This window comes from Phoca vitulina, unplaced genomic scaffold, assembly GCF_004348235.1.
Source record: "Phoca vitulina isolate PV1807 unplaced genomic scaffold, GSC_HSeal_1.0 scaffold46, whole genome shotgun sequence".
Lineage (NCBI taxonomy): Eukaryota > Metazoa > Chordata > Mammalia > Carnivora > Phocidae > Phoca > Phoca vitulina.
The window spans coordinates 9,666,705-9,693,740 of NW_022589749.1; the positions used below are offsets into that span (position 1 = coordinate 9,666,705).

Sequence of the window (27,036 nt, forward strand, 5' to 3'; positions counted from 1 at the left end):
GGGAAAGAAAAAAAAAGTTTGGGGTTTAGAAAATTGGTAAAAAAATAAATTTCTATACTGTATGAAGAAAAATGGCGTGGTTCTCCTTTACAGGAGATTTCCCTTCAGATTGATGGTTTTGTTACTCCTTCTGCTTACAATTCCAAAAGTAAAGATTTTAAAGAAAAACAAGTCTCTCACTTTATATATACTTTAAATAGTTACTAAGGGGTGTAGCTGCGAATGGAAATTCACTAGAAGTTAAACCTAACGCATAGACAGTTAACATCAGCTAGTAGAAGGGTATGGGATGTGAATTTTACAGAGGGCTGGTTTTCTAAATTATAAAATCCACAAATTCAAAATCCAAATATGAATGACAAACACATGCTCTGCAACTAATAAATAGGGAGGGAGGTCGTTCTGCTTAATTTAATTTTACAGTCTCCCTCCATTCCCCCCCCCCCCACCAAATGCAGTTCTTTCTTTAGGAGCCTAAATATATATATATATATATATATATAATTCCCTTTTAGACTAGACAGCTGTCACATTTTCCCTCCACTCCAATATTCCATAAACATTCTACCTAGATTGCTGGTAATTCACAAAACATGCCTGTTCAGAAACTTCCGATTTATTAAAATAGAAATGGCTCTGTAATTAAGAACAATTTATAAACACTTCAACAAAATAATTTCACCCTGAACATTCTAAAGTGAATTTAGACCATTAAATCAATGAATACATTAGGTTGAAGGAACAAGGACTTTCCTGACTGCTGAAGAAAAACACAGGTTGTGTGGACACATCAGTTTCTCGGGAACTGAGTCATGCCTTACAAACCACTTGGGTATTTAAAACTGTTATAACACCCTTGTTGACTTTGCGTGCTAATGACAATCTACAAAGTATGACACAGAAGGGCAAAATGGTTCCAGCGGAGAACTTGAAGAATAGAACCAACTAGGAGAAAGCCTGTTGTCGGTAGAAAGCAGGCTATTTTTGACCACTTAAGGAAATGCAAGCTTTTGAAAGAAGAAATCAGTTATTTGGTTTGAGTAAGGGCAGTGCCCTTTTCCCACTTACCTGCCCAAGGAGATGACACCTGGTCTTGTTTTAGCAACCCGTATTATAATCCACATTCCTTCTAACCCAAGGCAAAGATTAGAAACCGGTCCCCAGCCCGGCTCCAAGTCCATCCTGAAGTACAAGTGTTTGCTCATGACCTCACCCACGCACACCCCGAGATCTGTCACTGAGCAGACAAGTCCATACAACAACCTGTTGTTCCGCCCAGCACTTTCCATCATGCTCAAATACAGCAGGGCGAACAGATTTTAAAAATGGGGCACCTTCCTAAGGCAAGTACTTTTCATTTGGGGGAGGTTTCCTTCTCTGAAATGTCTCTTCTCTCCAATTCATTCTCAGTTCTGCTTTAGGATTCATCTTCCTAAAATACCACTTGGATGAGGTCACTCGTCACCGAAAGATCTTTAAGCAGATCCTTTTCCCTAATAAAATTCAAACCCCATAATATAGCAAACGAGAGTTCTCAGTGTCGATGAATCAACGGCCCTTTTCAAAGTCCTTTTTTCTACCACTCTACATTTCTTGAGTTTCTGCTCGTGTTATTTTTGTCATTTCCTGTACATTCAATGCTCGCTTCGTCTATGGAAATCCTACCTCCCCTTTAGGCTTAGCTCAATGTTTCTCTAAGTACCTTTCAAATAAACACTTGAACCCACAGCCCTGTGAATTTGAAGCCAGTCCTCCCTAGGTGCTTCTCCCACTACCCGAGACGGTCTAAGTACCTTGTCCTTTCCGTTGGCCACTCCGTGGATCTCGTGACTAAGAGGGAGCCATCGTCTTCTGCTACTGTGTAAGCTCCTAGCAGCAGATTCTATCATTTTCTCCTTCTACGGCCCCAAAGTACATCGAACTACGTTAAGTGTGTCCTCGGTAAGTAACTGAACAAGTTAAAAATGGAAGCCAATTTTGGAGAAGCCAGTGCTTTTCTAGAGCTTCTGAGGAGGAGGCAGCCCAGTGGCTAAAAGCGTGGATGTGGGGGGTCAGAGCGCTCTGGAGCTAGGGTCACTGGGTGATTTACCAGCAGCTGGTTTTAGGCACTTCCTCTAAAACATGAAGTTAACCATACCTGCCTAGTATGGGGACTGTGAACACGGAGGACTGCCACGAACACACCTGAACGTGAGACCTGTGGCTCGTGCTAAGGAGAGAACTGCCAGGTGTCTCTCCCTGGTGCTCCCAGCAGTCCGCACAGGGGCCCTTCGCTACTTGTACGACTTAGGGAATAGTCAAGTCCTCAGGGGAAGACTGGCCTGTCAACAACCACTTCCTGCATGCTGACAAGTCCCTGGAACCTCTCAATGCCACCCGTTTCCTCGGGTTATAGACATAATGTGGTGATATTATATGCACCTGACAGAAATATTAAGACAGTGTACATAAAAACACTACGTAAACTAGGATTACTTTTATTACATACTTCCACTCAGAGAGAAGAGCCAAAAGTATTTAACATTTTCTTCAATTTCTAGCACGTTCTGTGAGGGCCTTGAAAATAAACTGCCTCTTTCCCAGGATTTTCTTTCCCTTTCCTGTTTATGGAAGAGTAGATGTGGTTATTCGAGTCCTCGAAACGAAGAAAACGAAATCTGGAAAGGTCTGGAATGGTTGTAGTTTGCTCCCTCTGCTGGCCTGAGAGCAGGATCACACTACCTGAGACTAAGTTCAAATTGTTTATTTTCAGGGACGAGGCTGTAACAACGTAACGGCATTCCACTTAAAGACAGAACACATAGTCCAGCACTATCTTATATAGCTGACAATTAAAAGCAATTTGTTTCTGTCTACCTTTTATTTCTAAGTATTAATTATCTTAGGGTTCAAATCTAGAAAGTTATTTTTGTACAAAGGTTAGCTGCCCTCCATTTTTTTTTCAAAATAATTACTTTAAAAGATTCTGCTGTCTCTATAGTTAAGGCTGAAAGAACACTAAAAATACTCAAACTTGCATTTTACTAGATTTCCTTTGCTACCACTAATTTTTGCAACCACATAATTTATGTCCAAACTTACAAGGTTGTATACACTAATTGAACTGTGAATCGTTTTTGTGTATTCAAAGTCTTAGATTATGTATATGAAAGCTAATTTATTAAACCTTTGTACACAAAGATGAACATAGCTGTAGAGCAAACTTATATGAGGAATGAAGTTACAAAAAAGTAAAAGTGTTATTAAAATTGATGCGTGTAAATCACTTACAAAAATACCCCAAATGGGGTAAAGCTGCTCATCCCTGATTTTTCTCATTTGGTTGTCAGAGTTGAAATATGAGTTTAAAATGGTTAGAATTTTTTCTTTTAAAAAATGATATATTAAACTTATATACAGGATAATTAGCAAAATGTAGAAAGGGAAAACAATGTACAAAAGACAGATAAAAACCATCACTCCCGACAGACACAATCCAAAAGTAGTAGAATCCTTAGCAAATCATCTCTAAACCAGCTCTTACATTCCCGCCAAGTTCTTATCAATAAGAATAAAATATAGTAAACCAGCAAGCCCAGTCTTTCTGTTCTTTAAAACAGGCCTGACTTTAGGCCACAATTAAGCTCTGGATAGATTTTTAAACATGGGAGGGACAAATCGGAAAACAATTTTATCTCCACTTGGTACTAATTAACAGAACACAAAGTTATAGATAATTAAATAGTTCTTCGTGCTAAGTCAAGCAGCTATTCAGAGGCCTTTTTGTTTTTCTGCTGGTTTCGGGGCGAGTTCTTTAGCAAGTTTCTTATCCTGAGGTACATTCCAGTAGATTCTGCCATATTCTCAAATTCAAATGGCGTTATTCCAGTTGCAAACTTGCTCATGTCAGGTACAGGACTATGAATTTTAGTGGCCGTTGAAGGACTGGTGTCCACATGAAGGAGCTTCTGACTGCCTCCGTTACTCATGTCACAGTCCGACACAACACTGCCATTATCAAGAGGAGCATCTTTAGAGTCCACCTGAGCAGACTCTTCCTTTTCCTTCTGGCAAAGCAAGGTAGGCTCAGAATCTGGGCTCAGAGAACGTTCAGCTTCTGATTTCTTTGTACAAGTGTCTGGTACCTCGGGCTCATCAGGCATCATCTGCTTTTCAGAGGTTCTCCCCTCTGGAACAGGGAGGTCTAGCTCATTGGGACAAGGCGAAGAGGCGACCGAGTTCCCGGTGAGAGGCGTGTCAACAGGAATGTCAGAATCACTGTTCACGCTCTCGGCCTGCTCGAGGGCCGCCCATATCCGCCTCTGCTGTTCCTCAAGTTCTTCCAGAGTCAGCGAGTCCTCATCCATAGCTGCGGACGCTGTTCTGGTCTGGGGGGAGTCGCTGGGAGTCAGTGGCGGGGTGCCCTTGGGGAGCGGAGGGGTGAAGATGGGTGGAGGAGTCCCCCGTGGCAGCGGGGGAGGGGTGCCGGGGGGCAACGGGGGCTGAAACTGAAAAGCTTCGCTGCTTGGAGAGCCGTGCGCGACCTCCGCATCTGAAAGAAAACAGTGAGGATACTTGAAGTCGTCGCAGCATTTGGTTTTACCAACAGTTCTAATTTGAACTCAGGTGTATCCAGGGAGTCCACGGCCGAATAAGCTGGCTGGGGAGGGGAACGCTCTGGACGCTCAGGAACCACAACCCTCCCCACCTGAGAACACCTGCGAGAAGGGCTGCGGGCTCCTCCGGCCCCGGGAACTTGAGGGAGAGCCCTCGGAAATCCATCTGCATGCTGTGCGCATCGCTGCTGAGGGGGGAACAAGAGCACAGAGGCAGAGAGGAATTCCCAGGCAGTCGGCCGGCGCGGCGGACTGGGGTCCATGGACAAGCAAGCGGAGGGGACAGTGGCGGGAGTCGCAGGCTGGGTGAGCTGCTGCTGAAGGCGACGAAGCTGAGCAGACAGGGAGGGACACCCCCTGGCCTGTTTCCCAGTTCTGCACCTCTAGGCTAGACTGCCCGCCTGAACGGGGGGTTCGTGCGGCTCACGGGTCACAGGTCCTCACACCCGTTGTCCCAGACACAACAGATCCGACCTGCCCCAAACAATCCTTTCCTCGAACCTGGGCTCTGCTCCCACACGCTGTTCTAATGGGACCGCCGGTGGTGTCTGGTTGAAGTCTCCCAAACGGAACCAGTTCGTCACCTGAGTCCTTCCCCTCCCTCTGCCCCCGGCCCCTGGTCATCTGTGCCTTTGGACTCAGCTTCCTTATATCCATTCTCCAAACTACTTACCTCTGTAAAGCGCGACTCTGGTCCCATTAACCTTCCCAACTCATTCGAAACCCTTCAGTGCTCCCATCACCCCCAGGACAAAGGCTGACCTCCTCTGTGCCTTACAAGACCCTCTATGACCAAGGATCTGCCTGCTTCCACCGTGTCATTTCTCACCGGCAGGCTGAGACCCAGGTGTCGCTCCTCTGTTGGCCCAGTGTGCCGGAGTGTCTCACGCTTCTGCACTGGCATTTCCCATGGACTCAAATGCCCCAGCCCTGTTCATATCCATGCTAAATCCCTGAATTTATCCCTCAAGATGCAGTTCCAAGTTGTTCTTGCTCGGGTCTATGACCTCATCCAGCACGGCGGCTCGGCTCTTCCTGTGTGACACCAAGACAGCCTGTAACCGGCTCTGTGGCTCCGTGTGTCTCACCACGGCCACATTTATAGTAAAATGACGTTGATAGCTCTGCACCCCCTCGGCGACACAGACTGGAAACTAAGGGCAGCAACTGAGTCTCATGAATCTTCCTGTCCTCAGGGTCTAGTAGAGGCTCCAAAACAGCACAGGTTTTAAAAATTTGGCAAATTCAACAGAATTAACGCGATCTTGACAGCTATGCAAAACCAGCCTGAACTTTCTCGTTCGGGCAGTAAGATCTGTGAGGTAACATACTGTCACTTAGATTTTAAGAAATCAACTCAGAAGAGTAAAGAACAGCTAAGAGCTGAAAGGAAGGATGAACACCAGTGAGAGGGGCAGGGAGAGCCGTCAGGAGAGAGAAGCCTGAACGAAGACGCCATTACTGAGGTGTCGCTGGGATCTGGGCACCTGGCTAGAAATGGCGCCAAGTGGATGCAAGTACAGACGAACGGCATCTCTCAGTCTGGGAATCCCAAGGATTCCACTGGTGCTCTTCACTACAATGAACACCATGTAGGAGGAGGGGACAGGCGGCCAGGAGGACAGAACACCCGCCAGTACGTTACTTCTTTAACAACCGATGCCTGTTACGCGTTTAAGAACCAACCATTCCAACGTGTAACGGGAGCTTGATGAGCACAGACCACTGGGGTGGGTATTCCTGACGGGAGAACATCATGTACACCAGGAAAAGACACGAAGGCAGCTCTGGTTCACAATTCCAAACCAAATCGCTAAACCCATGGGTTTGTGACAAAAGTTTTCCACAGGAAAATAATTACACCAACTCAATGTTTCTTCTTGGGAGTGAGCCGGCCCCAGAGGTCACGGGCTCTGCTCCTCCTTCCGGCCTTCGGTCGGTGCAGGGCAGGAAGCAGCTGGGTGGGGGCTGTGCCGGGACCGGGGTGGGAAGGCCTGCCTCGCTTTAGGACCACACACCTGGGTGCTAGTAAGTCAGCCTGGTTCAGTGAGCAGGCCACCGTGGCTCCCGCAGAAGCAGCTCTAACATCTGGCCCTGATAATCTGACCCATGATTACTTGTGGTGGTGCCCACGGCAGCCTCACCTTTGCCGGCCCCGCCTCAGCTCGCCAGGCCGCGCTCGCCTCGGCGTCTCGAACTGAATCCCTTCCTCGGGGGGGGGGGGGGGCCTGGTGCGGGGCCGCTGTTGGCGCTTCTGCCTGCTTGCACACACTTGCTAGGGGTAGTTCAAGGTCACGGGCTACTTGCTAAAGGCCCTCTGGTCCCAACCGTGGGCAACAGCAGCTGGTTTTGTTGATAAGCCTCTGCCTCTTTAGAAGAACCACACTTGTAACTGAAGCCGCTCTAAGATGCCCTCACCTCCTGAGGACAAAGGACCACATGGCAAGAGCTTCCTTGCCCAAACCACAGGCTTCAAAGATGAGCCAGTATGAACCTCTACAAAATACCAGGATCAGAACGCTGACCACACACTAAAGCTCAAGGCCTAAAGCCCATGTCTTGACCACCATGTGTCTCCATGCATCTCTCCATCCCCAGTCAGTCCCTTCGGTGTTTCCTCTCAACCCACCAGATGTCAGGTCAGGGTCTTTGAGAGTTGCTAATAGCAACCTGCCTTCCCACCTAGGTTCTGAACAACTTAAGTGATCAGTCAACAAGTAATAAGTAATAATAAGTAATTCTTTTGGAGAATTGCTTGTTTTCAAAAGTTCATACATGTGGCAAAGACTGTCATAATTCTGTTGTGAACTCACTGACCTTGTGAAAAGTGAGACTGGATATTGAAATCAGGCTGCCGCTACTAAAAGCCCGGCCTGTGAACGTGATTCTGGCAGCAAGAACTCCGGTGGCTGAGACTAAGCAGAGCAAAAATTTTGGGAAAATGGGGGGGGGGGGGGCGCTTTGATTTTGGACTTTAATTACCTTGGATTTTAAGGGAATTTAATCTGTGACCTTTGAATTCTCCCCGGGAATTTACAAATAAGAAAGGGATTCACAATCACATTGGGGCAATTTGTACTGTTAGCATCTTATCATCAGGGTATCTAAATGCACTTCATCTTCACGTTGCCATTTAATCTCATTTTAGAACCTCTGATGTGCAAAAAGGACCAAAACAGCTGGGCATACTTTGGGATAGGAGGTAGCGCAAGGAGTGACTTTTCAGTCTTGGATTCAGAGTAGCTTTGCTAAAGATTTATCAAGTTCACCTGAAGTTCAGATTCATTCCAGAGCTTTCTGGGGGCAAAATCTAGGCTACTCACCTGCAGTCCCAAGGGGAAGCCCAAAGGACCCGTGGTTGGTATTAGGGGGTGAGGGACACAGCAAGGTGGGTGCGTGCCTGTCCTGATCCACTACTGACCTGCTGAGGCCTGTCACAGTCCTGGTTGGCCACAGCTTCCATAGTTAAGCCCAGAGGATTAAGAGAATAAAAAGCCAGAGGACTATCGGAGGGCAAGGCCTCTGTTCCTCTGTGGGTTTCCAGAAGGACAAATTTCCTCATGGCCTCTCTTCCCTGGAAGGAGGGGCGACTTACCGAGTTGGGGCAAGAAGAATGGGAAGAATAACCGGGGAGATCTGGCTCTGTCCTTTTTCCTCTTGGGATGGAGCTGCTAAAGCAGACCACTTTCCACCCCCTGTCCCAGAGCACTGCCCCTATTCGAGGGCCAGTCCAGATCCAGATCCAGGACCACTGGGGCTGGGGGGGTAGGACCGCCTGACTCAGGAACGTAGTAAGCCGGCCCTCACTCCAAGATGTCTCCTACCTGACCCTGTATCAGTACTAGAGGTGATGCTCTCATCTCCAAGGACAAAATCAAAGCCTTTTAGTGCTCCTAAGGCACCCCCGCCTCCGCCGGCCCCCATGGAACTCAGGAGCACGCACATTCGCCCTACCTTCTCAGTGAAATCAAGACCACAGGACGAAACCTACCCGAGTCAAGCTCCATGTCTGCAGGCGAGGTTGCTGAGCCACTCTCCTTCTTCTGCTTCTTTGGGCTGCTAGGGCTGGACTGGGACGAAGACCTCTTGCCGCCAGACCTCACACTTGGCTAATGGAGAAGCCAAGCCAAGCACGAGTTAATGGGGTAGACAAAGAATTAGATTCCACGCCTTCCCTCCAATACCCGCAGAAAACCAGTCTGGAGCTAAGTGTAGGTAAATGGTGAATGTAGCTACCCTTTTCCTTATGACTCATCAGAAAACACAGAGTGCTTTATATACAAAACAAAAGAGCACTAAGATGCTAATGAGTTACAAAATCCCACAAATAAAGGCAATACATTCTTATCAACCACACCCTAAAAAGCTATTTACCGCTTGGAAGTTAGAAGTAAGGTAACTGGCAAACACGTCCTTCTGCTGACAGGCCTGCATCGGTATGGACCCAAACACCCTCCACTCCTGATGAAGAGAAGAGAAGGAAAGAACAAGCCTGGATTTGGAAAACATCATACTTCTGAGATTTTGTAAAGTGGAGGTCTCAAATGACATTTCTGCTTCATCCTTGACTTCTCCTTTTGGGGGGAATTACTGAAAATGATGGTGCACTGAAGGGGAAAAAAACCCCAACCAACTCTGCCTGCAAAATGATCCCCACTGAATACTAAAAGCCTACTTGACAAAATCACTTGCCCCAGAAAGGTCCCACCTACTCCAAGCAGCAGTTCTAGGCAGTGGCCGTGGACTCCCGGCAGGCCTCCCTCCCCTCAAGGCCCCGCACTGCCCACAGCGCCTTCGCTCCTAACACACTTGCTCACGCTGAGCTTCCACCTTCTGTTCTTTCCCTTTCCAAACCCAGCACTCATCTTTATGGTTCAACATCACTTCTCTCTCTTCTCAAGAGCACATGCAACATTGGTTGTCAAGAAAAATCACTTTGGGCTCCTGTCAAACCTACAGATTCCTGGGCCAAATCAGTTCAGTCTGAGGGTGGGACTCAACAACGTGCCTTTCTCCCGAGCGCCCCCAGTGACTCTGATGTAGGCCGGTACTGGGACCATTTCTAGAGGCACAGACGGCTCGTGCCATGCAGTTTAGCCCTGAATTAATTACACACTTGTCTTCACATCTATTTGCTAGACTCTAAGTTCAACCTTTGCCTTCTTCTCTGCTGCCCAGTTCCTAAGAACACCTACGAAGGCATTTTTTATTGCAATATCACCACCACCACCACTACCACAACAGGCCATTGTCGAGTCTTGAAACATAAAATAAAGTTGGAAGAGATTAAATGTAGAAAACCATTCTCATATAGAATGAGAAATTTTACTTTGAAGAAAAAAAATGGGGAGAAAGGAATTATAACATAGAAAAATGAGTCGCTGTAACTTAGATTTATAAAAGGCTTTACTTTCAAAGTAATTCCATAGAACCGACAATACTACCTCAGAACCATCCCATGTTTTAAAAACATAATCTTTTAATTTTAGAATAGTTTTAGATTTACAGAATCTAACCATTCTTTTTAGCTCCTTTTCATAAGGCATAAAATCAGAAAAAACTTTTTTTTTTAAATGAACACAAGATTTCACTTAAGATTCTAACAAACATAGGGGCGCCTGGGTGGCTCAGTCCGTTAAGCACCTGCCTTTGGCTCAGGTCATGATCTCAGGGCACCTGCTTCTCCCTCTCCCCCTGCCCCTCCACCCCGCTTGTGCTCTCACTCACTCTCTCTCTCAAATAAATAAAATCATAAAAAAAAAGTAAAAAAAAAAAAAAAAAGATTCTAGTCAACATAAAGGAAGTTACAAAGTTAAACACACAAGTAACATATTTACTTCTTTACATAACAGTAACTGCTACATAAGCTAATGTTTTGAACAATTGTTATAATAACGTCCCATCCCAGAAGAGTAAAAAAAAAACAATATACTTACATCTGGAATTCCTCTGGGAGTAGATATATTAAAACCTGGATAGTTTACCAGTTTCGAGAGATCGTAGGTGACGCTCTTACTCTGTTGGGCTTCCCCAGCTTCCGCTTCCGCATCAGGACCATCTGCAGCAGACCATCAGAGCATTCGTACTGCTGGATACCAAGCTCAGTCCCTCTCCAGACCAAAAGTGGGCTGGGCAAGTGCTTATGTCCACGGCAACAGAATCATTCTGAGCATGGCTTCGATTATAATTTTTCTGAATCATTAGATTAGAACTTTTAAACAATGTAGACAGGATACTTTAATTAAAATAAATGTTTAAAATCTTGGAAACCTGGGTTCGTCTGTGGGTTGCTTAAAAGTCTAGTCTGCATTGATCTGATGACTTGCCTGATACTCTATTCCAATGCCTTTATTTAATAAACAAATAATTCTTATTATGTACCAGACACTGTTTTAAACGGTTTATAAGTATCAACTCCGTTCATCTTCATTAACAACCTTAAGAGATACGTACTATTAAAGCCACTTTACAGATGACAGAAGGATATTTGGGAACCACTTTATTATTCTGAAAACTACTGAATAAAGCATGACGTCTACATACATAAGGTAATTAGTTTGCAAGTTTCTCTTTAGATAAGTATTCCAGCTAATAAGCTAAGAAGTAATGAAAGAATGAGGATATAACCATTTTGCAACCCATCATTAACAGGTATAGATAGCAATGGTCATCAGTGACAGGTTCCATCACAATAAACAGAGGGACAGAGGAACATGCTAAAGCAACACACCATGGGGATGTGGCACCAAAATCTCGAAAACTCGAAAGGACAAAATACAGTTTTGTTAAAAACAAGGAAGTGAACCTATAGATCAAGAGATTCAAGAGATTCTCAATCATCCACAACCTTTTGTCCAAAGAATCTCTACTCAAACAAACTAAAAAAGAGAGGGAAAGAAAAGACAACAGAAATGCAAGCACCTACAGAAAGTGGCGTGAGTGACACTTGAACGCTGGCATGATGTGGGGAGATACTGAAAGGCCTGTCCCAAACAGCTCTTCGGCACTAACTGAGAAGGGGTGGCCTGGTGAATTTTTTTTTTTTTAGATTTTATTTACTTATTTATTTGTCAGAGAGAAAGAGAACACAAGCTGGGGGAGCAGCAGGCAGAGGAAGAAGCAGGCTCCCCCCTGAGCAAGGAGCCCGATGCGGGACTTGATCCCAGGACCCCAGGATCATGACCTGAGCCGAAGGCAGATGCTTCACCGGCTGAACACCCAGGCGTCCCTGGCTTGGTGAGTTCTTTTTTTTTTTAAAGATTTTATTTATTTATTTGAGAGAGAGAGAATGAGAGACAGAGAGCACGAGAGGGAAGAGGGTCAGAGGGAGAAGCAGACCCCCTGCTGAGCAGGGAGCCCGATGTGGGACTCGATCCCGGGACTCCAGGATCATGACCTGAGCCGAAGGCAGTTGCCCAACCAACTGAGCCACCCAGGCGCCCTGGCTTGGTGAATTCTTAAAAATATTTTTAATTACTGGGTGCCTGGGTGGCTCAGTCGGTAAAGCGTGTGCCTTCGGCTCAGGTCATGATCCCGGGATCCTGGGATCGAGTCCCGCATCTGGCTCCCTGCTTAGAGGGGCGTCTGCTTCTCCCTCTCCCGCTAAACCCGCTCGTGTTCTCTCTCTCTCACAAAAACAATAAAAAAATCTTTAAAAAATACATATATTTTTAATTCCCTAAGTAATATACAGAAACATTTTCATTTTTAAAAGATTTAGAGCATCGGAGAGAAACTACAGTCTCTAGTCCTTGTGCACATGTGTGAATATTTTTCTAGAGTAGATACCTAAGAGGGGGGTTCTAGATCGCAAGAGGGTTTATGTAATCTATATTTCTAGGTCTCCTGCACTGATGAATAGATTTGTTACCACTTCTTCTTTTTTTTTAAGATTTTATTTATTTATTTGAGAGAGAGAGAGAATGAGCGTGCACAGAGGGAGAGTGAGAAGGAGAAGCAGACTCCCCAATGAGGGGCTTGATCCCAGGATCCCAAGATCACGACTTGAGCCAAAGGCAGACGCTTAATCAACTAGCCAACCGGGCGCCCTTCTGTTACCATTTCTATCAGATATTACTCAAATTCTCTAATTAAGGAGAAAAAAAAAAAAAGGTAACATGTAAGCTGACTTATCTAACTTAACAACTATACCTTTTCCATCATAGAGCGCAAGCCCTGAGTTCTCCAGTTCAGCCTCTTTGAGCCACCCGGGGGGGTATCCGAGCTGGCGCATTCGATATATAAAAGGTGGAAGGCTCTTGTCCGTCACACCTAGTGCATCCTGAAGTTCCTCACTAAGGAAAAACAAAAGAGGAAAAAGAAATATAGTAGTCTTGTTTGGATGAAAACACAAACGGTCCCCAATGTTTTAAAACAATGCTTCACAAATGCACACAGGAGATTCCAGTGAATATTTCTGAACGAACTGATGCATATTCTCCAGAGTGGGGCTGGAGCACACCCATATACTGATGATTACCCTCAAGACACAGAGAACGCTCCATATACTGGTGACATAGAAACGACAGTCTATGGAAAAAATCACAGAGGTACCTAATGACTCCCGGCTTGAATCTTCCAAATCTTTCTTCCACCTCTTCTGCATGGTATCGCTGCTGAAAATTCTGGCTGTTCGCCTCGCCACAGGCATCCATATACTCTTTTCTCTTTTCACTTATTCGAGCAGCATTCCGTGGCTAGATCACAACGCATTTGAGAAAAATGGAAACAAGCAGTTTAGAAATTATTTTAGGAATTGAATAAATATAAGCACTCTGTTTTAAGCCAAGCAAACAGATTATTCCAATTTTAATATATAACAAACAAGTACAAAAGAAAGGAGATATATTAGAAAAATAAGCAAAGAAGCACTTTAATTTATTACCTCGATATTATCTTAATATAAAATCAAGTTTTTAGAATAAACTCTAAAAAGTAACTCTCATGTTTCATTCATCTCAGACACAAAGCACTGTAATAATTCTTTTTTAAATATAAGGTCTTAAAATTTAAGTACAAATTTGAAAGGTTTCAAATTCAAGGACCAAAAGAAAGTTAACTAGCAAGTTTCTTTATCTCACACAATGCCATAAATGTGTGGAAAACATTAGAAAGTTCTAGTTCAAAGATTTTTTTTTTTTATATGAGAAAAATTTACCATTGGGCAATCTTTCATTTGATGTTCTTCAGAACCACAATTGAAACAGTGAGGCTTTGGCCTATTTGGTCAAAAAACAAAGATGTGCATAATGTAAATGAAGATATAAAAGCAAATCAATGCAATTCTTTATGACAGCGAAGTGTATCAGAGAGACAAGAAAGCACGCAGATCACAGATTACTAATATCTGCAGTCATGAGTACACTTTCACCTCCTGTACTCAGCGATTTAAACAAACAGTACTTTTAACCAACTCTTTTAACCAAGGACCCTTATGTTCCCGACTGATCTGTCACCTCTGGGTTTTGTCAGTGGTTAATAAGAGAAGAACCGAGGCAAACAGATTCTATTTCCTTTAGGTAACTTGGGAAGGGGCAGGTCCTCAGGCAGCAATCAAACTGACAACAACAATGACACCTCTCCACCCACCCAAGCGTAGTAGGCGTAACCAACGAATTCCAATGAACAGATGACTGATTTAAACATATTAAATGTCTAGATATTAAAATTCTAGCTTAATCTGTAATTTATTTATAGTAAGCCAGCAATGAAGAATATTAATTTTTCAAGCTAAAAGAGTTTATGGTTTTGGTTAAAAAAGTCTTAAAAAGAAGAAGAAAACAAAACAACTCCCCACACAAACCTTTTTGCCTTTACTTGTATTTCTTGCCCTTCTAGAGAAACAATGTGGCTGAAGACTTGCTGGTACCTTTAGTGAATTTTATTAAGGAATAGTTATCATAGTCTGTAAAATTTGGTAAATTTTTTTAAAGGTGAACTTAATGGCAAGATGCATAAAAGATCTTCATTCACTATGTAGGATACTTGGGTATTTCCCATCCTTCGGTAAGCTGAGGGTTTTCATTTAGTAGCGGTTGCCCCAATTTATCAAGGCAAAAATTAGTAAAATACAGGACACTTCCTACAACCTGCAGAAAACAAGTCAAAAAATATTGCTATTTAAGCAGGAAAAAAAAAGACATTAAATTATGTAAGACTATGATTAACTGTTTTAACAATTTAATTTTGGAGGAAATTCTTAGAAGTCATAATCAACTCCCTAGTTAAAGGAGCCAGATTTTGAAGTGTAAGCAAGAGCTGCTTCTTTAAACGCCCCTGTCTCCCAGATCAGAGCTCCCCTCTCAGGAGATCATTACTATCAGCTGCATTCTCCTCAGACTTTAAAAATAAAAGCTTTGACTCGTATGTTTCCCTCCGATTCCCCATCTCTGCTTCCCTTAGCGGGAAAGACAATTCAGAAAAGTCGTATTTACTATTTCCACCCTCCCTCCCATTTCCCCTTTTCTTTTCCCTCCGATTCTGGGGGAAATATCATACACAGAAGTTGAAAAAATAGTACAGTGAACACCCAGCTAATTCCTCTCCACCTGGATTCAACAACTGTTGCTATCTTCCACGCCCGTGCACACACGCACATATACTTTTCACTGAACCACTGGAAGAAAGTAAGCCACCACCACCAACTTAGTCTAAGCCATTATTTTCTCTCGCCGGAGATTAACGTAGTAACTTCCTAACCGGTTTCCAGCTTCCACACATAACCAGCTGCAGCCTCTTTTCATGACCTTCACCCCTGAACACTTCAGGATGGGTCTCCTGAGGATAAGAACATTCTCCTACAAGCCACAATACCACTGTCACACCTAAGAAAATTAATAAATCCTTAATATCATCTAAATCCAATCTCTACTGTTTTTCCAACTGTCCCCCAAATGCCTTTTTTCCCCTCTAAGCCAGGATTTAAGGTTCATGTGTTGCACTTACATGTTAAATCATTTTAGTCTCTTTTAATCTGGAATAGTCCCCCACTTTTTTTTTCTTAGATGGCCCCGCCATTCCCTCCTGAACATCTCCGGGAAGGCTTCCGTTCCTTCCCCGGCGCTACGCTCCCCAATGACCCCCCCACAGCTGAATTCACTGCACAGCTCCGTCTTCGTCTCAACCAATGAGCAGCAACCGACACAGCTGATTCCTCCCTCAGAGAAATGCTCCTTTTTGCTTCTAGGACACCATGCTCTACCCTGCTGACCAGTCCTTCTCATCTCTCCATCTTCTGTGAGACTTGGTCCCAGTCCTCCTGTCTACCTGCACTCTCGAGGTGATTTATCCAGACCCATGGAATGAAGGATGAATATGCTGACAACACCCAAATATCCAGTTCTGCCTCCTAAACTCCAATCTTGGATATTCAAGTGCCAACTGACAGCTCTTCTGGACCCGTGAGAGGCATCTCAAACTCACCTACTTAAAACTGAACTGGATTCCCATTCCCCTCCTAACCCGCTCCTCCCACCAGTTCTTCCCATCACAGAAAAGGTGAGGACACTTCCGGCTGCTAAGGCCCAAAACCTGAGTCATTCTGACTATTCTCTCGCTTTTGTGTTCTACACATCCAATTCATCAACACATTTGATCAGTTCTATTTTCAAGGTATTTCCAGGTTCGAACCACTTCTCACCTCCACCACTGGCTCTCTAGACTAACTTGCCATCTTCCCTCACCTGATATCAATACAAGAACTTTCCCGCTGGCTTCCAGCTTCCACATGTAAACCAGCTATAGACTATCTTCCACAGAGAAGCCAGTTCTTTTAAAAATTCAAGTCATATCATGTCACATTTCTACTTAAAAGCCTCCAATGGCATCTCATCTCACTCAGAGTAAAACCCAAAGCCCTCACTATGGCTCATAAGGCAACATAGAGATCTACATCTTATGTTCCAGGGTCAGAAGGCCTGGATTCAAACCCTGGCTTTGTCCCTGACTAGCCAAGGGACCAACAGCAAGTTACTTAGCTTTCCATGTCTGTTTCCGCAGATGTAAAATGAGAATAACAACAGTACCTTCATGGGCAGTATGTGTAATGAGCTTAGAACAGTACTTGATACACAGTGAGCAAGCCTAAGTGTCTGCTTCTGCCCCAGGGCTTTCCACTCACTTTGTCTACTGCCTGGAGTACTCTTCATTCCAACTGCACCACAGCTCACGCCCTCAATTTATCCAGGGCTGGTTCAGAGAGGCTGTCACCATCTACTCACTATACAAACCGAATGCCCCATGGCTACCCTCTAACTCCTTGGGCTGATTTACTTTCTTCAGAGCTCTGCGTCCCCCACTAGAATGTAATTCAGTGAGAGCAGAGACTTTGCCCTTCTTTTTCATTGCTGTGTCCTTGGAATCCAAAAGGGTCCCTGGCACAAGGGAGCATTTGGCAATATTTATTACTCTTTATTAAAGGACTAAATGAATAATACATAAAATTCCCACTTTCCAGGCAGGTGCCACTCTCAATCCCAGAACCCTAGAGTTAGATGGGACATGAAAATTTATGTAGTTCAAATTCTTTCTTTAAAGCACCTCGACAGTATCTCAGGCTTTGACTTTTTACAGTGACATGGAATTTGCCTTTTTTTTCTTTAAATGAGACCTACCACTTCATTTTCACATCTCTGATAGAAATTTGCACTAAAAGTTGACTTGCAATGTGCCTCTTTATAGTCCATCCAGTCACTGGTCCTGGTTCTGCCACTTGGCACTACACAGAGTGATTTAAAATAACACCTTTTGCAAATAACAGCCTTTATTACATTTGCAGAGATGTGATACCCCCTGTCAATCTCTTCAGCAATGTTGCGGGCTCTTCATTACCCCAGCAGCCCCACGTCTTCAAGACTGCGGTCTGTCAATGGGGCACAATACTCCCTAAACATGAAAACTAGTCAGCCTTGAACAGAATCCAGGATTACATCATCATCTTAAAAAAAAAAAAATCTCTTTTTTTTAAGTTGCAAAATCACACCACTCCACTGCACTGACACAGTGAGATTCCGCATAGGTACGGAAAGGCCTAAATGTAGGCTCATCCCTGTTATGCTGCTTCTATTTTTCACCCACCATTGGAGCTTGTCAACATTTTTAATCTCCTATCTGCCATCTGTTATATTAGTTACTTATCCGTCCCCTCTCAGCCTCAGCCATCTGTAAGTGCAACATGCACGCGTTCTAGATCATCATCCACGTTCTCGAACATCAACCAAAAGAGGTTTGTCAGGACAAAAATAAAGTCCTCCGAAGTATGTCTACTGTGTATACAATAGTTACTAAAAAGCAAACTATACTATTTAGAGGCTGAAGTCTCCACTATTGTTTATAACAAATTTCATGAAAGGATGGGGATTCTTTGAGGCCATATGGCTATACCACCTTAACAATACCCAAATGACAAAGGATAGGAAACATGTTATCTACAGAATTAAAAACTAAAATGTCCACACTTACACTAAAAGCTTCCTTGTTGTTTTTAATGGCACAGGATTCTTCTACTTTATGGTCCTCTTCTAGCATAACACTAGATGGCTAATGCAAAGAAAAACACGTTACAAAAAGTAACCAATTTTTACCAACTTCGAATTTCAAATATTAGAAATTCAAATACACCCCTTATTTTCTAATACATACCACTAAGGTATATTAAGCTTTTAATTCATTGTTGTCATAATAGCTAAATTTGGAAGCTAGAAATGTTTACGAAATAAATTTCACCAAGTGGAAAAATTTTAAAATTTTATAAAAGATACAAAAGACAGCACCTTCTGAAGCATTAGTGTATGCTATGCTTTTGTGTTACTGAATACTAATTCATGCATTAAATTTAATGAATTAAATATTTAAACTCTCAATACTTAAATTGGCAAAGCAGACTTTATCTTCAAGTCAGATAACCAGAAAGATTAAAAAATATGTGATTCTACGTTACTGGTTAATATGGATAATGTAACTCTCACAAACCTCAGGCCGCTATAAAATTCTGAAGTGCTCCCTGAATCAAAAATTAGGTAATCAGTATGGTTTTTATTGTTAAATGTATTTTGTTTCTTGAATCTTTAAAAACTGTATATGATACATGAAAACTAAAGGTGATGAAAATTTAATTAATCAGAACACACTGTTCTCCAACCTGAGGATAAACAGCTAACAACCCTATTTGAAGGACTCTACTTACCTTAATTTGGAATTTAAAAAAAAAGCCCCAAAATCATAATTCTGATTTTTTAAAATATAAACTCATGCTCTAATAGTCACATAGTGAAATTTCTTAGATTTCTTTGGGCATGCTATTGATTTTTTTCCCAACGAGGAGAAGGGAAAAAAATGGCATGCGAACCTGTTGGTTTTAGAGAAAAAGAATTCATCTTTTATAAACTCCAGAAATACAGATTTTTTTTTTTTGGCTTCAAATTAATTTTCTGCCCCAAACCATGTGTCCAAGTGAGGAAATGGGGGGGGGGGGAGACTAATTTTGAGGGAAGCCAGGTCTGAATATGACTCCCCTAAGAGAAGGAGCCACAAAGCAAAAGAACCCCCTGAGGCAGCACTGGTCAGACCAGTGAAGGACGCCCAACTGAAGGATGGGAGGTGAACAGTCTTAACAATCTTGGGTTTTTTTTGTTTTTTTAAAGTTGTAGTTGACATACAATGTTATATTAGTTTAAGGTGTAGGACACAGTGGTTCCACTTAATCATTTTCATTTTGATCCAAGAGGCTCCCTGTGGCCTAATAGTTGGCAGTGAAAAGCATAACCTATTAATCTTAAAGTCTCTTAAATTTGAAATACCTGGGGCAAAAGATTAAAGGAAGTCTTTTCCACATCATTTTTCTGCTGTTCCTCAAATCTTTTTACTAAATTTGATACAAATTCCTCTATTTCTTGATGATATTGCCTGCATGAGAGGACACAACAGTCAGAACCCAGAGTAAACACTGAATAGACTGAAATCTTATGCATTATTAGAAGACGTCAGGAGTAAATTCTGTTTATCTTGTTTTTCAAAGGTTTATCAAATCACTGACTGACTATAATATTCAGGAACCTATTTCTTAGGAAAAAAATATACATTGTTGCCGAGTTAACAAAATGACTATGAAAATCTAACTCAGTGTTTGGCATGTAACAGTGGCAAACATTTGTGCTGAGAATAGATGGATTTTATTTATAAATTGTACAGATTTAAATTTTGAATACATAATCCATGTAAAACATGGTTCAAAATCCAAAAGAAGTAAAAGCGTTCCGTAATGAAAAGCTTCCTTCCTGGCTGCGTCCTAGCCCCCTATCTCTACAGCGCAGACAACCAAGGCATTCTTCCCTGTCCTCCTCCCAGAGATTCCCTATGCACATACAAGGAAACACCTATTTAAATGTTAAACTGGAGCAAAATAAAACCAAAAATGCAAAAGAAACACAAAATGAAGCAGCACAACTACGGAGGACCACTTTCTCCAGCCTTCCAGGCCAAGAAGCGCGTTCCACACGTCACCGTTAACACTCAGCTCCGGGGGTGCCGAAGGAGGCCAGATTAGGCTACACTGGGGCAGCCAACTTGCTCTTCACCAGACTTGATCTTTCAGGTCTCTTTAGCTCTGACATTCTAAGATTTCAGCGGGCAAAATGGCAGATATACAGTGCCAGAAATTAGAGTGCCATGAGCCAGAGCAGACGCTGATTCAAATCCGATGGTGACAGCAGTGCTGGTGCCCAGCTGTGCCCGGCACCTTGCTACCGCCACACTCACCACCCGGCGTCCCCACCCCTCAGAGCCTCGGGTTCCACCTGGGCTGAGAGAAAGGCGGTAAAGGGCCTGCCACACAGTTAACACGCTCTATATGGTTCCCATTACCTTCTTCACCTTGCCTAGCGCCTGCAGTAACAACAGATTCAGCGAGCCAGGAGAGGGGCAGCCAACTGTCTGAAATGTCTACGACCACGCTCCGAGGGAGGGACAGGGCAAAGCCTCAAAGCATTTCAGGACATTCTAGCAAGCACTGCAGGAATGCACTGAGTCACCCTAGCTCCAAGCATGCCGGAAGGCTTGCTAAGGTCGCATTCTCACACTCACACACACAAAATCACGTGGGTAAGCTTTGAAGACAGCCAACAGGGTAAACTCAGTTACCTGATTTGGGGGGGGAGAACCGACTAACGTTACAGGTGCTCATTTAGCTACCTAAGAAGTGGTTATCATTAGTATCCTGTTTTCTAGTGAGAAAACTGATACGCAGACAGGGTTGTGACCTGCCCAGATTCACATATGCAGAAAGTAGGGGCCCAGATTCAAATTCAGCTTTATAGACACTAATGTCCTTGCTCTTAATCATGATTCCCTAAATTTTAAGTAAAAGAATAAAGATGGAATAAATACAAATGAAAACAGCATGCTTATAGAAGACATTGTTTCATAAACACATTAACTCATTATACGTAGAAAAGGGGAAATTACTTACTTTGAAATAACATTGTTCATAAATAGAATCTGTAATAAAGGTCCATCTAACTTAGTATTGTTCACCAATATTCCACTAAAACAGAAGTTAAAACATATTCTTAGAAGATCTTAAAGTAAAATTCATAAATGTATAAACACACAACTTTTGTAATTATTAAGTACCAAAGAGCATAGATTATTTTACAAATAAGATTAAGAACCACCAAGAACTCTTGTTTTCTCAAAAAAAAAAAAAAATCTAAGTTTTCACAAACTTTTACCTACTTTAATGGTTTTACATAGAGGTATCCCTTACATATTTTTACAAATATTTCACAAAAAAATTTAAAACTATAGTTAATCTTTCAGTTTTCAACCAAAAAAATTCCTTAACTAATGGCTAGTTTCTTTACATACTGGGGGAAGGGAGGGTCTGGATAAACCAGCAGGTTAAAAGAAGATATTTCTAAAAGAATCAGAGTAAACTTAGCTTAGAAATATATAGGAAAATGAAACACTTTAAATGGACAGCCTCTTAGAGGGCAGTGCACATTCCAGTATTTCAAATCCCAGATACTAAAGCAGAGATATAAAAAGTATACTGTTGGGGAACCTGGGTGGCTCAGTTGGTTAAGCATCCGAGGTTTGATTTTGGCTCAGGTCGTTATTTCAGGGTCATGGGATTGGCAGGTCCAGCTCCAGGCTGAGAGCAGAGTCTGCCTGAGATTCTCTCCCTCCCCCTCCCCGTACCCGTCCCCCTGCTCGCTCTCAAGTGCACTCATTCTCTCTCTCAAATAAATAAATAAAATCTTAAAAAAAACCACAAACAAACATGATTTTTTGGGGGGCGCCTGGGTGGCACAGTTGGTTAAACGACCAACTCTTGGTTTTGGCTCAGGTCTAGATCTCAGGGTTCTGGGAATAGAGCTGGGGGAAGGGCTCAGCACTGAGGCACTCAGTGTGGAATCTGCTTAGGACTTTCTTTGCCCCTCCCCTCTGCGTTCCTGTGCGCACACGTACAAGCACGTGCTCTCTCACTCCCTCTCAAATAAGTAAGTAAATCTTAAAAAACAACAACAAAAAAAACCATGATGTTTTTAAAAACCACACACAACTGTATGGTCCTTAACTAGAGTCCAGTCTGAGCAATCAGCTATAAAGACATTCAGTTGGGGAAATCTGAATATGGACTGAGCTGGGAGTGTTAAGAGAATCATGCCAGTTATTGTGAGTGCTGTTGTGATTATGCATGACAAAATCTTGTTTTTAAAAAGTCACATACTGAAATATTTAGGGTAAAATGCATATGGGGTGAAAACATGTATATTAATTGTACTATTCATTTTCCATACATTTGCAATTTTTCATAATAGTTAAAAATGTTTATTGGACAAAAAGGAAAGAAACTTCTGATCATGACAGTTCCAAAAATAAGGATTAAACCAAGAGGCTGGGGTTACAGATTTTATCTATATAATTTTATTTCTTTTTGTTTCTAAATGTTTTTTCTTCAAGATTTTATTTATGGGGCGCCTGGGTGGCTCAGTCGGTTAAGCGACTGCCTTCGGCTCAGGTCATGATCCCAGGGTCCTGGGATCGAGTCCCACATCGGGCTCGCGGCTAAGCAGGGAGCCTGCTTCTCCCTCTCCCTCTGCCTGCCGCTCCCCCTGATTGTGCTCTCTATCTCTCTGACAAATTAATAAAATCTTAAAAAAAAAAAGATTTTATTTATTTATTTGACAGAGACAAAGCGAGAGAGGGAACACAAGCAGGGGGGAGTGGGAGAGAGGGAAGGCAGGAAGCCCAATGCTGGACTCATCCCAGGACCCTGGGACCATGACCTGAGCCAAAGGCAGACACTTAACGACTGAGCCACCCAGGCGACCTCTAAATTTTCTATAGAATGCTTTATCAGTCTGACAACACAAAGAGCACTAATTCTAAAAAGAAAATTTTAATTTATTCCTTTTTTAGGATACTAATGCCTGTCTCATGTACTGGTAAAGCCCATGACGCTATCATTTAAACTCGAGTGATTATAACCCCTTTGTAAATGTTTAAATTATCAACTATTAGAAAGTGTGCTTATCTAAGTATCTTTAAATATTAAAAAAATTATGATTTTTGAAGAATCCCAGTTATATTCAGTACACTTAATATCTAACCATAAACAAGTTTAGATCCACAAAGTGTGCTCACATAGAGGAAGGAAGGTAGGGCATGGGGAGGTTTCCAAAATACATCTAAACTGGGTGCCTGGGTGGCTCAGTTGTTAAGTGTCTGCCTTCGGCTCGGGTCATGATCCCAGGGTCCTGGGATTGAGCCCCACATCAGGCTCCCTGCTCCGCTGGAAACCTGCTTCTCCCTCTCCTACTCCCCCTGCTTGTGTTCCCTCTCTGTGTCTCTCTCTATCAAATAAATAAATAAAATCTTAAAAAACAAAACAAAATACATCTAAATTCTGAAATTTTTAAACCTTTAGTTACTTCAGCTGGTACCAGGGACAAAAAAGTGCATGTGACACTGGATCACAGCCCCCCAAATTCTGAAAACTTGATAATACCATTCCACATAAGTCTGTAGTTTGACAAATATTTTAGATTTAGTAACCTGTTAGATAAATTTGTATTAAGATATGAGCATTTGTTCGTCTATCTCTTAAAGTCAGATGTCTGAACGCAAATCTACTCATTGTACTTTCTTCAAAAGCACACTAATTTCTCTTTTTCTAAAATGAAATTTCCCATCATTTCTATTTAGAAATATATTTTAACTGTATAAATAAATCTTCACCTAGAGTAATACTGTAATCTTAATTCTAACTTCCCAGAAATGTTTGTGGAATAAGAACAGCTAGGTTGGCAACTTGCCTGTTCTGGACATTAAGTCAAAATTTTCTGGACATGTTTCACAAATATTTTTACTCAGTCAGTTTAAAAGTTATTCAGGTATACAACATAATGATCCAATATTTGTATATGTTGTGAAATGATCACTGCAATAAATCTAGTTAACACCCCCCAAAATAAACTAATAAATTAAAAATTTAGTGTAGTTAGGAGAATTCAAATTTTACAGCCAGAAATTAAAAATAAAGGATCATTACTGATTTCTTCAGAGAACGCTGAACAATTAAAAATGATACAAAAAAAAAGATACAAAAGTCCTACTCTTCTTACAAAGAAATTATAGCTAAATATTAAATATTAATAAAGGACAATGTTGTAATTGCAATATCTCATACCTTGGTCGAGTCAGAATGTTCAATTTTCTTTTAAGTTCTTGATGTTATTACTTGTTAAGGAATATAAGCCCTCATTAAAGAAAATCATAAATATCATAAAATTCAACTATTCATTTCGGTGTCAGAATGTTATAAACGTTAAAAGACCTGCAAATATTTTGAGGATGACACACTTAACTGAGCCCCTGTTTTGTTGCAGGGCTAGGCATTTAAACCTAAAAACTAAAAGTTTTCTCATCTCTTCCAACATAGATATTCTAAAACAGGGTCATGTAGTTCAAAAGACTAACAGACGGGGGGCGCCTGGGTGGCTCAGTTGGTTAAGTGACTGCCTTCGGTTCAGGTCATGATCCTGGAGTCTAAGGATCGAGTCCCACAACCGGCTCCCTGCTCAGCAGGGAGTCTGCTTCTCCCTCTGACCCTCCCCGCTCTTGTGCTCTCTCTCTTTCATTCTCTCTCTCAAATAAATAAGTAAAATCTTTAAAAAAACAAAAACAAAGACTAACAGACTGAAACAAAAGTGTTATTCAAACAAAGGTGCCCCATCAAAACCTAAACAGCAATTCATTTAAGAAAGAACAGCATGGGGGTGCCTGGGTGGCTCAGTCGATTAAGCATCTGACTCCTGATTTCAGGGTCCTGAGGTGGAACCCCAAGGGGCTCCCCGATGATGATCGTGGAGTCTGCTTGAGGTGCTCTCTCCCTCTCCTTCTGCCATGCCCCCGCTCATGCATCTCTCTCTCAAAAAAATAATAAAACAAAAAGAAAAATAAAGAGCAGCATGATAAGTGATACAGTAAAACAAACGGTTAAAGACGAAGAATCTAGGATAGAACTATGGATGTTCACCGTACAATCCTTTCAACTTTTCTGTATTTTGAAATTTTACATATTAAAATGTAAAGGAAAACTGCATCATGAAAAAAGTCAGACTTCAAAAACCTTTAAAGATGATTTACCAACTGCTTTCAGGGTTTCATTTTAAACGGGGAACTATTTGAACCGAAATCATCTGCATATAGTTAAAAAAAAAAAAACCAAACACCTCTAAGAATGTAAATAACCATACTAACAAGTCTTGCTAGAAAGGCTGTAATCATGTAACTAAGCCAAACGGAAACTTACTTGGCGCGTTTTTTCCTAAGGCTTTGCCACGCACCTTCACCACGGAAGGTACTCAAAGTCGAAGAACTTTAAAACGAATCCCCAATCTCAATCAGGCAATTACCCATTTCTCCCCGCATGCTTCAAATCCTTAAACTCCCAACTCCCGCATCCTAAAACCACTAGCTTCTGCCCCGCTATAAAAAAAAAACAAACCCAGATCTACGCTCAGGTCTGAGTATCGGGCTATCTCCTCATAGACAATTATAACATGACCGCATCAACTTAAGCTTGGCTGCAAAAAAACGAAATCCGATAAGGACTTCAGAGAGGAGGAGAGGAAGTGGTGACCAGCCTACGATCTAGCAGTCTGAAATAATCCTAAAAACCAGCCCCGGTTTGTGAGGCGCGAGGAGCGAGTCTAGTCCATGACACGGATCCCCGGAGGGGAGAGGTTCGCGCCGGGGCACCGAGGCAGCTTACGCAAACCGAACCCTCGATTCTCCGCCCGCCTGCGGGGCCAGAGAGAGACTGCTCGAAATTCCGGCCCTCCTGGAATTTCCGCCCGCGCCCTCCCAGACATGCCGCCCACCGCACGCCGGTGACCGGGCCCAAGCGAGCGGGAAGGATATTCTCGGCGCGGAGCTGCTCGATGGTTTCCTCGCACTGCCGCAGCCGCTCCCGCAGTTCCGCGTCGCCGACCCCATTCTCGTCCTCCTCGTCGCCGTCGTCATCCTTGAAGCGGGTGTGGACAGGCTTAGGAATCGACTCCTCTGGGTGGTCAAACGCCTCGAACAGCTCTAGGTCGCCAAAATCCACCTCCGCCGCCATCTTGGGCTGTGGGTAAGATTCGAGAAGAGGCAGAGGGGGCCGCCGGGTCGGGGGCGAAGGTTGTAGGGCGGCACCGCTCGCTCGGGCTTGGGCCGCGCTAAGCCACCCGGTAGGGTTTTCTCCCGACGTAGGCCGCCGAAGCTGCACAAGGGGCGGGCCAGTCCCGAGAGACTACAAGTCCCAGAATGCAATGGCGTCTCTCAGAGCCACTTCCGAGATTGCTCGGGAGAATGGCATGCTGGGACATGTGGTTTCTAAGCGACTGTTAACTCATTGTTTGCATTGCATACTGGGATTGGTCCTTTTTAAATGTGCAGAAAGCCTGACTAGATCATAATGTGTTAAAACAATATATATTGTCCCTGTGATGCATCTAAGGCTGAAATATCAGAGCACGACGCATGTCTTAAAACAGATTCTAGTGTGCGTGCTAAATTGCAGCAAGAGAATAAGGAACACTAGTTTTGTCACAGATTACCTTTGTGATCTTGGACAAGCTACTTCAGTTTATTGAGCTTGTTGCACTTTTTCATGAAAAACTAGCTAAATCAGACCGTTTTAGATTTGTCTGTTGCTGGTTTCGGTGGTTTCTCTCATTCAATCACTGATTCGTTCAATAACATTTATTTACCACGTTCAACGTACCAGGCACTGTTCCAGAGTTCGAGGATGCAAGAGAGAACAAAATAGATAAGTTACTGCTCTGGTGGAACCTACAGGCTAACAGAAGAAAGAAACGACAACAAAATAACCCTAACTGCTCCCACTCTTGGGTCCAGGTGGATGTTGATAGGTGTCCATCATATTAAAAAAATATGT

General features: G+C 42.8%; 1 protein-coding gene and 1 non-coding gene across 3 annotated transcripts; both read right to left on the reverse strand.

Moving 5' to 3' along the window:
- Window positions 1-26,383, reverse strand: ZCCHC8 (zinc finger CCHC-type containing 8). Of its 2 annotated transcripts, XM_032431297.1 has the most exons (14): window positions 26,019-26,383; window positions 24,283-24,325; window positions 21,058-21,132; window positions 19,391-19,496; window positions 18,054-18,131; window positions 14,580-14,683; window positions 14,398-14,463; window positions 13,753-13,813; window positions 13,149-13,291; window positions 12,747-12,889; window positions 10,532-10,653; window positions 8,970-9,056; window positions 8,587-8,704; window positions 1-4,531 (listed from the first exon to the last, which is right to left on the reverse strand). In XM_032431297.1, the coding sequence occupies exons 1-14, from the start codon at window positions 26,215-26,217 to the stop codon at window positions 3,747-3,749; spliced, it is 2,130 nt and encodes a 709-aa protein (XP_032287188.1). In that variant the 5' UTR covers window positions 26,218-26,383; the 3' UTR covers window positions 1-3,746. The 2 variants fall into 2 exon arrangements, with proteins under 2 accessions (XP_032287188.1, XP_032287191.1); XM_032431300.1 differs by lacking the exons at window positions 14,398-14,463; window positions 14,580-14,683; window positions 19,391-19,496; ... (1 more) ...; window positions 24,283-24,325; window positions 26,019-26,383.
- On the reverse strand, window positions 20,517-20,651 carry LOC116649108. Its single transcript, XR_004302629.1, has one exon. It is a non-coding gene; the product is annotated as a small nucleolar RNA SNORA9 (small nucleolar RNA).
- Window positions 26,384-27,036: the final 653 nt, after the last annotated feature.